Source organism: Nanorana parkeri, unplaced genomic scaffold, assembly GCF_000935625.1.
Source record: "Nanorana parkeri isolate BGI_ZX_2015 unplaced genomic scaffold, ASM93562v1 scaffold1551, whole genome shotgun sequence".
In the NCBI taxonomy this organism is placed as follows: domain Eukaryota; kingdom Metazoa; phylum Chordata; class Amphibia; order Anura; family Dicroglossidae; genus Nanorana; species Nanorana parkeri.
Window position 1 is genome coordinate 193,155 of NW_017307819.1, and position 10,610 is coordinate 203,764.

The 10,610-nt window shown below is 40.2% G+C and overlaps 1 protein-coding gene across 1 annotated transcript; it reads right to left on the bottom strand.

The window, feature by feature from the left end:
* Positions 1 to 1,734: 1,734 nt before the first annotated feature.
* On the bottom strand, positions 1,735 to 10,323 carry LOC108798752 (aquaporin-5-like). The gene is made up of 4 exons (XM_018570534.1): positions 9,926 to 10,323; positions 5,852 to 6,016; positions 4,092 to 4,172; positions 1,735 to 2,062 (listed from the first exon to the last, which is right to left on the bottom strand). Exons 1-4 carry the CDS (start codon positions 10,283 to 10,285, stop codon positions 1,853 to 1,855), a joined length of 816 nt encoding a protein of 271 aa, XP_018426036.1. The 5' UTR covers positions 10,286 to 10,323; the 3' UTR covers positions 1,735 to 1,852.
* Between the last annotated feature and the right edge of the window lie 287 nt (positions 10,324 to 10,610).

Below are 10,610 nucleotides of genomic sequence, written 5' to 3' on the forward strand. Positions count from 1 at the left end.
GATAAAAGTTCAGTTGGGCTTTAATATAATTGCATGGGATCCTTCGGAACTGCAGTTTGGTGCACGTGAGCACACAAGGCAGTGTTTGCAACTACTGCTGATATGAATGAGTCATAAAGGAGTTTTCCAGTTTGACAGGATACTGCTCATCTGCTCCTTACAACCCTCTCTGGGATTCCCTCTAACTCCCGTGTTTTAGACTTCACATGTATGGCCATCTACTGGTGAAAGCTAGTGTCACAGTACAGCCATTGTAGATGAATAATGGAATTATAGGGATCTATTTATCAATGCTTTCACCCAAACTTCACGCAATTCTCACCCATGATTCATACAGGTGTCAACCAAGATTCACACATTTTTCTAAATCAATCTTAGTTACAAAATGATGTGGATCTTTGGTGAGAACATTGATAAACTGACTGCTTAGTTTGTCAGGAAACAGCAGATGTGCTAAGAGGAATGTGTATGTATTCATAGAGGGGTCAGATTTCTGTTTTAACTTGAAATTTAAAAGGGACCTGCATTCCATTTTACACTTTTAAACATAAATATCCCGCCTAGCAGCAGATACAGCAAGATTTCTGCTGTTATTAGCCAGCAAATCCTCTCTTTTGCTCTCTAATTTTGGTTCACTCTAATGAGTGTGCATGAATTTCACCCACTTTAAGTCTTGCCAATTACCATTCCACTGTCCCATGAGATTGCCTTCACTCAGCTGTAGATCCTCAAATCATCTCTGAATTGGTGCTGACACTGTCCTTCCTTCTGGAGGGTGGCTACTTTTGTTCCCCATGGTCCCTGGGTGTGTTGTGAAGTAGTCATCGCTCCAATCCTGTGATGGACTACAATCTCATGTTTAGTTTATTAATTTGTATTGAGATTGTAGTCCATCACGAGAGCGAGCTTAGAGCGGTGGCTACTTTACTACCCACACAGGGACCACGGGGAACAGAAGGAGCCAGCCTCCAGAAGGAAGGACAGTGTCAGCACCAATTCAGAGATGATTTGAGGATCTACAGGTTAGTGATACACATTTTGCACACTTGGCACATTTAGGTTTCTGACCAATATTTTGTAAGCTTTGATTAAATTGCCTTGCCCACAACTGTCATGTTCCCAAAATGCTAATTCTTGTAAGGGAAGCATTTTCTGTTGAGCAGACCAGTCACCTGGACTGGCTATCTATGTCCTGGGTTACTGGCCTCCTCATAGTTACAAAGTATTTGAGGTTGAAAAAAGACACAGGTCCATCAAGTTCAACCTTTGTGTGTGTGTGTTGTGCGTGCGTGTACATAAGAGTCCCTGTGTGGTCTAGTATTTAAGTGTACCCGTACCCCTCTATGTTGCGGTCTCTTAAGATGGTATCTAATTGATTTTTGAACAAATCAATATTCCTTGCAGATACCACTGCTTACCACTCCCTGTATCCGGATAGGCATCGGGAGCATTTGGGCGAGTAAAAGTACTCGCCCAAAAACTTGGTATCGGCACTGATTCTATTATCGGTATTGGTGTCTCCCTAAATTTAAGGAAAGTGTTATTAAATACTGTTATTGGAAAAAAAAATTAACAAAGCTTTACTCATGCTACTGCTTTTTTTCCAGCTTCATAGTTGATGCACAAACTTCTGTTTTCAATTGAGTGATACCCTAGCTATATAAAATCAATAAATTAAGCTAAAATAAGTAATAATGCCTGTAATGAAACTTGATATCTAAAAAAAAAAAAAGAAGCTGTGCATTGTTATAACATTATAGCACAGGAGAAATATAAGTGATGAGCCATTTCACTGGCACATTGGTCCCTGATGTGACACTTAAAGATATTGTCCCTTAGACTACATCTTTTGCTACATAGAGTACCGCTTATTTACACGGTCAGGACAGTCCAGTGAACGTTTCCTCTGGTGTTCTTTCTGCTCGTTCCATTCGTCTGCAGGTTTGTATGTTCCCAGCATTATTTCCAGTCTCTCCGAAGGGGTCCTCGTGCAGGGGTACAAAACATAGGTGTACATTAAGGAGGCCGCCACACCTCCTACCAGTGGCCCAACCCAGAAGACCTTAGAGAAAAAAAAATGAATGTATATTTTAGTGCTACATCTCTCATTAAATAACAAGATGACCTACACTAAATGTATCTAGACTAGAACTTTAGCAGTTGTGATTCTGCCATGGTCAAACAGGCAATGCGTACAACTGCACAATGACCTTGAGGCCTTTGAGCCCTTGAGGTTACCAAGAGGAATTTGTGCGACTTTATAGTTTGTGCTAGGGTTTACTTAAAGTGACACTAAACTCAGGAGTTAAATCTTAAAAATGCATTCAAGTTCCTTAACTATTAACAAAAATGTATCTTCTTTGTGTATCACTCGGCTGTAGATCATTAAATCATTTCTGAAATGGTGTTGTAAAGTAGCCACCTCTCCAAGCTCACTCCTTCGATGGACTACAATCTCAATACAAATTAGTAAACTAAACATGAGTTTGTAGTTCATCATGGGAGTGAGCTTGGAGCTGTGGCTACTTTACAACACACACAGGGAGCATGGGGAACAAAAGTAGCCACCCTCCAGAAGGAAGGAAAATATCAGTACCAATTCAGAGATGATTTAACTCCTGAGCTTAGTGTTACTTTAATGCCCAATTAAACCCTTGTGTTTTATTTAGTCCAATGCAGTCAAGTTGGGTAAAAAGTACAATATGTGTCTTTATTTTAATTAAAATGTTTTCATTTTTATTATGAACTATTGCTGCACCTCTGTATCCAGCTGCCCAGCTTCTGTATATTGTTTGTAAATTATATGTATATGAGGCAGCCATGTTTGTTTACTGCATAGGAAGGATCTGTTTCATGCTATTTAGTGCTACATATATTGTAGCTCTGTACTGTTTCTTCTCACAGTGCAGTTAGAAGCGTTGACCAACTTACTGCACACAATGTACTACCGATGTGGCTAATATCTTATAATTAGAAAGGTAAAATATATCTAAAGCCAATTTTATTTTTCATTATGAATAGAGTAGTCAATAGTATAAACCTCAGATTGTTTTTTTGTGAAGTCTGTGTCCTATAGGGGAGATTTTCCTTCACAATAGGAAGTGAGAGGAAATAGCCCATTAGACTGTGGTTACAGGAACAACTGTCATTGAAGGAGAACTATTGGGTGAGTGAATTACACTCATCCCTATAGTTAGAGCCGACGTGTGACATTGAAATTGTCATACGTCGGCTCTATTAATCGGGAAGTGAGCGAAAACATTATATTTAACCAATCAGTTTTATATTCGTACCTTCACCATATTTATATGACACGTGTATTTATTAACGTTCATGCACATATGCACCTTTGGATTGCATTTAGTTGCAAGTAGGATTTGATCACTTATATTGGTTTCGTTTGTGGTATAAATATAGCACGTATCACAATACCAAGCGCAGCACACTGGTTCACAAACGAGCGAAAACATACCGCCACTCCCTCACTTCCTGATCATCTCCCTGCAGAGAGCGGTTACTGTTGGTCACCGCTCACCCCAGGGATTCCCTCCTCCCCTCTTCGTTTCTCCAACGCTGACTGGAGGGATGAGTGGGGAGTAGATGTGCATAGCTGGCTCTGACTCTAGATAGGCAGAGCCCACTGTCAATCAGTCAGTGGGGTGGATCTCAGCATTGTTGGGATCCGTCCTGGCTGCGGCGCTCCCAGCATGTAGCATATACTGAGTTTTGGGTCACGGGAGGACGTTAGTATATGTCCTTATCGAGACCCTAAAGAGAACTTGGGGAAAAAAGGTTACCCAATAGTTCTCCTTTAATAGAAGATTTCCCCTCTTTTGCTGTTGTGTTTAAAATTCCATATAGTATAAACATATAAAGTAGATATAATATTTTGAAACACAGAGCATATGGGTCATTTCCATATCAATTTCATAATTCAAAAAGACTTCTGTAACTTTTTACCACTGTATGTATTTCATAAGCAGAGTTCATCATGTTATTCTCACTGATTCTAATGAACTAAGAAAATTAAACCAAAATGCAGGGCACAAATTCTTACAGATAGCTTACAATTGGCATTCTAATTTTCTTACCCAGTGATTGCGAAAGCTTCTTGTGATGACAGCTGGAGAGAAAGATCGTGCAGGATTCATTGAGCAGCCAGTGAAATATATCTGGAATATTTAAAACATTATTATTATTGTTATTAAGAAAGTATTGCAAAGCCAAAGAAGTACACACATTGCGGACTTCAGGCTCACGCTTACCAGTAATGACCAGTTTCCAAAGAGGATATACAGGGCTGTCCCTATGATGAGGCAGTCTGAGGCTGTTGCCGCAGGCAGAATCTCTTTGGGTCACATGGGGGGCGGGAGTGCGGCATGGCTGCATTGTTGCACAATGTTTGCAGTGTAGTTGCGGCCCCCTTTCCGACCAGAGCATCCAAGATTGCAAAAGCCAGGTAGGGAGCTGTGCAAGGGCCATAGACACCTCTCTGCTTAGCTCTTAATAAGCTGGGTCTCTGTGGCCGGCATCCCACCCAGCTCTTGGCAACCGGTGACGTTACTGGTTGCCAGGGGCTGGGTAAGATGCCAGCCAGAGCTGGAGTTAGAACTGTGCGGGGAGCTAATGCAGAGGCCCCCCAGGGTTAGCATGCACCACCAGCAAACCCCCCTGACCTCAGGTAGCAAAAAGGCTAGGGACACTCACCCAAACAGCCAGTCAGTCCACCCGTGAATGTGCGCCACATATTATTTTCAACAGGTAAATTTCAATAGGACTGAAATGAATGAAAACTGCAGCGCACATACACAAGTGGCTCCAAAGACTTTGAAAAAAAGACAGTGTTGTACAGGAAGTTCACAATGTACAAATCACCAGAAACCTAATTTTCTGGGGTGAACATGTCCTATTTGAGAAATGGCCACCACTGGTTGAATTGTTCCGTGAAGGGACTGCACTTTTACTGTACTCTATTGACTGTGGTACGGATCAGGAATAATCATACCGATAGGGAGGTTAAACAATAACAACTGGGCGGAGTCGGCTATGACGTCCCACCCAGCTCTGCCTAGTTGTTATTCCTTGGCCGGGACCTACTAGAAGACTTTGGCAGGTGACGGCCAATAGGAAACAGTTGGGCGCAGCTAACTGTCACTGCTAGCTCTGCCTAATTGTTTTTTTCTCCCCTTTTTTTCTTTTTCTTTCCTTTCTTTAAAATATGTTTTTTTAAATCTTCCTATTTTTTATCATTTTTTAAATCATTTTGCTGATTTTTTTTCACATTCTTTGCACTTATTTTCTATTCTATTTTCTATTCTGCTTGGTACCAAGCAGAATAGCCGAGCCGAATGCTACTCAGTGGCATTCGGCTATTCACTCACTGCCGTTCCGCCCCTATGAGAATAGGAGCGGACAGCAGCTTAGCTTAGCTCAGTCGGCTGAGTCGAAGTCCTTCTGCACTCTGGCTCAGCCGTACATGCAGAGCCAATGTGAGTATCAGCCGTACTGAGACGGAGTGAATAGCCAAACCTCATTCGGCTCTTTGTGAATAACCCTGTTTATCATTAGGGTCAGAGGACATTCAAGTAGAGAAGCCAATGTGTTTTGGGGGCCCAAAGCACACCCCCTTCATTAGGGCTAAATTAGAGAAATCATGTATGTGGACTACAATCTCTGTGCTTGAAAGTTGTATGGCAGTACTTTAGGCTTATCAGCAGGTGGTTTGGCAGCAACAAAATCTAATTGGTTGTCGTGGATGACTGTATACCATCACTCAATGCTCAAGTCAACCATAAAAAGCAATAGTTGTTTGGGAGATTCCCTGTTGGAAGAAATTTAGTAAGTTACTTACTCCAACAAGATGTCCCAGAGTGACAGAAAGGCCGATGGAAATAGCCGGAGATCCTACATTATCACTTCGGCGTATGTCAGTGGTTGCAAAGATGCACAAAACCAGTTGGAAGGTAAGAATAATCTCAACGACGAGACCCAGTCCTGGAAGTGTGTTGTTACTGAGCTATAGTAATAAAATAAAATTTGTGTCAGTGGCAATCGTATACAGCATGCACTATAAAAACAAATACACGTTAAACCAAAGATATTGTTTGGAAATAACTGCTAAGATCAATATTACAGGATAACAATATTTAGAGAAGGAAATCCTCCCATCTGCCACAATATCATATCCATTTAAGTTGTTGTAGGTATATTATTTCCTCGTGAACTTCTAGTTTGGTTGTTCGTAAAGCTAACTTAATAGGAGTTTGGAGAGAACCTAACCTAGACATACTGCAGAAAAAGAAGGTTTTGTCTATTACAGCCATTACAATGGAAAATGGATTCATGAAGCCACCAAGTAATAACTAAACATGTAAATGATAGTTAACTTATCTCCATAATAAAGGCCAAACACCAGACACAGCTCTTTTTTTTAGTGAACAAAGTGGGAAGAGTTAAATATTCTATTAGAACCTCATTGGGGGGACTTACTCTTACTTCCTGTGTGTTACTGGTACAGGGAGTAAGGGTGATCTTTTTAATAGTGGCAAATGCAGCAATAAAACATTGTTTTTTAGTTGCACGTGGAAGGGTTAGAATTAGAACATCTGTTGGGCTTTTTGTGCTGCCCATGTCCCTAACGGAAAGATTATCTTCCCTTACTCTGTGGCTAATGGGACAGGAAGGTGGAGAGGGGACCCCACCAACCAATAGCAATAAAAACACTATCAGGTTGATTTAAAAACCTTCCACACAGCAAACAGCTCTGCAAAGGTGATTAGGAACTATGCAACTCAGCTCCATCTAGTGGCTTTAATTTAATCCGAATCCTGTTCGCAGAGCCGCTCACTGTATAGGAAGCAAGAGTAGAACCAACAAATCTAGATGTGAAATACTCCCAAAAAATATAGACAATTCCCAAAAAATGCTAAATATAGCACAATTCCCCAAAAAAGGAAAACCCAAAGCATGGAAGCAAATGTGAAATCAAAACATGTTTTGCTATAAACATTTAAGTATAATTCCAGTAACCTGAGCAACCATTTAAACACTGTTAGGGCATGTGTACACAGGCGTTGTTTCTCCATGTTTGATGTGCTTCACACACGCAATAGATTCCTATTAACTTTATTAAAATAGTGCAGATTACAGTTTAGAGGCTTTATTTGTTCCAGTTTGTGTTGTGTTTCTAAGGAAGCAATAAGGTCCTTTTGAGGTATATTTGGATTGCAAGCAGAGTAGCTCGAAAATGTCTGACATCAACGCCAGTCTACACATGCCCAGAAAAAACGGTTTTAAAAATATATTTGTTTACAGTTTTATCATAATGCGTTGTTTGATAAAATGTTATATAGACAGCATAACAGATTTCTTAGAACCTACAGGTAACATTCAGATATCTAAACAATCAGAAAAGTCTGGTAGATATTTCATGATGCTGTACTCTTCTTAAAGTGACACTAAACTTTTTAAATGTTAAAAACATATTCAAGTACCTTAACTTTTAACAAAAATGTATCTTATTTGTGTATCACTCGGCTGTCGATCCTCAAATGATCTCTGAATTGGTGCTGACACTGTCCCTCCTTCTGAAGGGTGGTTACTTTTGTCCCCCATAGTCCCTGTGTATTTTCTAATGTAGCCACCGCTCCCAGCTCACTTTTGTGATGGACTACAATCTCAATACAAATTAGTAAACTAAACATGAGATTGTAGTCCATCACGGGAGTGAGCTTGGAGGGGTGACTACTTTACTACACAAAGGGAGAATGGGAAAAAAAAGTAGCCACCCTCCAGAAGGAATTTCAGTGTCAGCACCATTTCAGAGATGATTTGAGGATCTATAGCTGAGTGATACACAAATAAAGGTTCCCATACACCTATTGATCTTCATTCAGAAATCGTCCACAAATGGTCTTTCGAACGATAATCGATCAGTTGATGGGACACCAACGATTTTAATTACTGTACTCCTGGCCGAATTTCCTCAATTGGTCAGGCTGGAAAACTTTTTTTGAACTGAACAAAAATCGATGGATTAGTGGCATTTTTGGACTAAAAAAATTGCAACAAGAACACTGCAAACGAAAATCCATTCGGTCGATCGACAAAATTAGGTGAGTTAGTATTGCTAACGAATGATTATCGAAATCGACATTGGTCTGTGCATGATGGGGTATCGAGCTAGAATCGAATGAGGGTTCTTGGGAGCAACAAAAATTTTCAATCGAAAATCTAAAGCTGTATAGCCAGCTTAAGATACATTTGTGTTCATAGTTAGGGAACTCGTATGTATTTTTTAAGATTTAACTCCTGAGTTTAGTGTCACTTTTTTTTTTAGTGTTCCTGCAGTCTCTCTCTAAGATTTATCCCATATTTTTGTTATCCATCTCTGGAGTCATTCTATCTTATCATTATCTTTGTGTAAGTGAGATCTCCAGAACTGCACACAGTATTCTAAATGAGGTCTAAATAAAGATTTATATAGGCGAATCAGAACCTTCCATCTGCTGTTAAACCCCCTGTGGCAATTCTATACATAGCATGCTATACTATGCTTTGTAACACTGTCCTTATTAATATATGAATACCATTATTTTTAACAAACTATTTTAAACTTTGAAACGTTGATTAAATGATACAGGGTGCTTTCATATGAATAAATTGTGCACTTAAATTGACATTAAAGACAAACATTTGTTTGCCTCCCCCCCCCCCATGTTAATGTTAGCACTTACCTTAAATGATGTTTCTTCTTCTTTCCTGATGTTTTAATCTGCGGTGCGGCAGCTCTCCGATCCAACGCTGACTCCTCTGTCCTTGCAGGCACTTCCAATCCCGCGGTGTCTGCATGCGGGTGCACGCGTCCATAGACTTACCTTGCGACTCTTCTCGTCTCCCGGCCGAAAATCCGAACTGCGCCCACCCCAAGATCCTTTGCGGCCGCCCGAGCAGTTTCGGATTCTCGGACGGGAGCGCGGGGCGAAGACGGGGTAAGTTTCAACTGCTGTTAAAGCGTTTTTTTTATTTTTATACTTTTTGCATATATCTACTGCTTGCTTGCTAGCAGTAGATATATGCAAAAAAAACCGGAGGGGTTAGAAACCCTTTAAATCAGCTGCTACACACAATTTGAACCAAGCAAGGTGATCAGAGCAGATGGTGTGTTCTTCAACTTGATATGTATTCAAGCACACTCGTCATGGTGCAAAAACAGAGGTTACTATCACTGACTTCTCATTTGGAAAATGTTAGCTGCCTGGCTGTCATGCTGATGCTTTCACTTTAAACCTTTAAGAGTCACTGACTAGGAATTAATATAGAGATATGGAAATGTATCTTTTCTCTGACTTTCACTTGCGGCATGTGTGTTCCACATCTGTGACTCAGACATATCAAAGGCAGACACAGACAGACAACTAGTGCTTGCAGATGCTGGTCAACAACGGCAGCCCCCATACTTATTTCATGACAGGTATGCTTTAAATACGTTGGGCAGCATTATTGTAATAGTAGATTTAAATGAATGTGTCACTAGGAACAAAATGACACACATTTTTAACATTTTTAACGTTCGTATGACAAGTTTCTAAAAATAATGTTTCTAGTTGCTACACGAGAGTGTAAATAGCTGAGCCTAAAATGCCTGACACCCATATTAAGATTGCAATACATATATATATATATATTTATGTACAATATTTTAATATAGTTGTAAATAGTAAATATCTGTCTTTTTATTGTAAAAAGCGAAAACAATAAAGGTCAAAACGAGCATCACGCTTCTTTACGATTTAAGATTAATAACTTGATCAGCCCCTTGATAGATGCTACAAATATAGGCCATCTATAATCCTTAAATCGTACATATTAAGACAGCTGTCAGTCATCTGTACAGTGATCATTTGTGGTTTATTTTTATACTTACAGAATTGACAGCAAAGCTTCCTCGGACAGCTGGCGGAACAACTCCATATAGTATACCAGCCCCAGCCAAGCCCCCCAAAATCTGGGCAATGATGTAAAAAGCAGTCCTCCATATAGAGATTTGAGAGCCAACAAAGAAGGCAAAGGTAACAGCTGGGTTTATATGTGCTCCACTTATAGGTCCCATCGTTTGCACAAGGGTTCCTATCGCTAAACCAAAGGCCAGCGAGATCTGGAGAACCGTTGGTAGGGCGGCTGGCCATCTCAGAGCAGATCCCAGTCCAAAAAACACAAAGATCAGTGTACCCAGAAACTCAGCAAATACAGCCCGGTATAAGGCCCATGAACACAGTTCTCTCATTTTGTATTTTGGAGCAAGATACAAAAGTACTTTTTATGTATTCCTCAGAGCAGTGGAAGCCTGCACATACATTTGGCAGCTTATATATCTGCAAGGTGTCGAGGTGACAAGTTGAACAAGAGGTGGAGAAGTCCATAGGTTCCACCCCTTGTTCTAGATGTTAAAAAACAGTTCAGCGTAACAGAATGTAAAACCTCCCTCTGTGTCACCTGAAAGCGATTCAAATTTTTTTCATGCATGACGCATAATTAAACTGATTTATATAACATCTGAGATTATACTCTTATCTGTTTCATAAGCTCCTCTTGCCTTTCTTGTATTCTGT

What these genes read in the sequence shown, in the direction of transcription:
- LOC108798752 (XM_018570534.1), bottom strand. Translation starts at nt 10,285, where the DNA reads ATGAGAGAACTGTGTTCATGGGCCTTATACCGGGCTGTATTTGCTGAG. An exon ending in GAAGCTTTGCTGTCAATTCT is followed by an intron (nt 6,017 to 9,925) that starts GTAAGTATAAAA and finishes TTATTACTATAG; the next exon opens with CTCAGTAACAACACACTTCC. An exon ending in GAAGCTTTCGCAATCACTGG is followed by an intron (nt 2,063 to 4,091) that starts GTAAGAAAATTA and finishes TTTTTCTCTAAG; the next exon opens with GTCTTCTGGGTTGGGCCACT.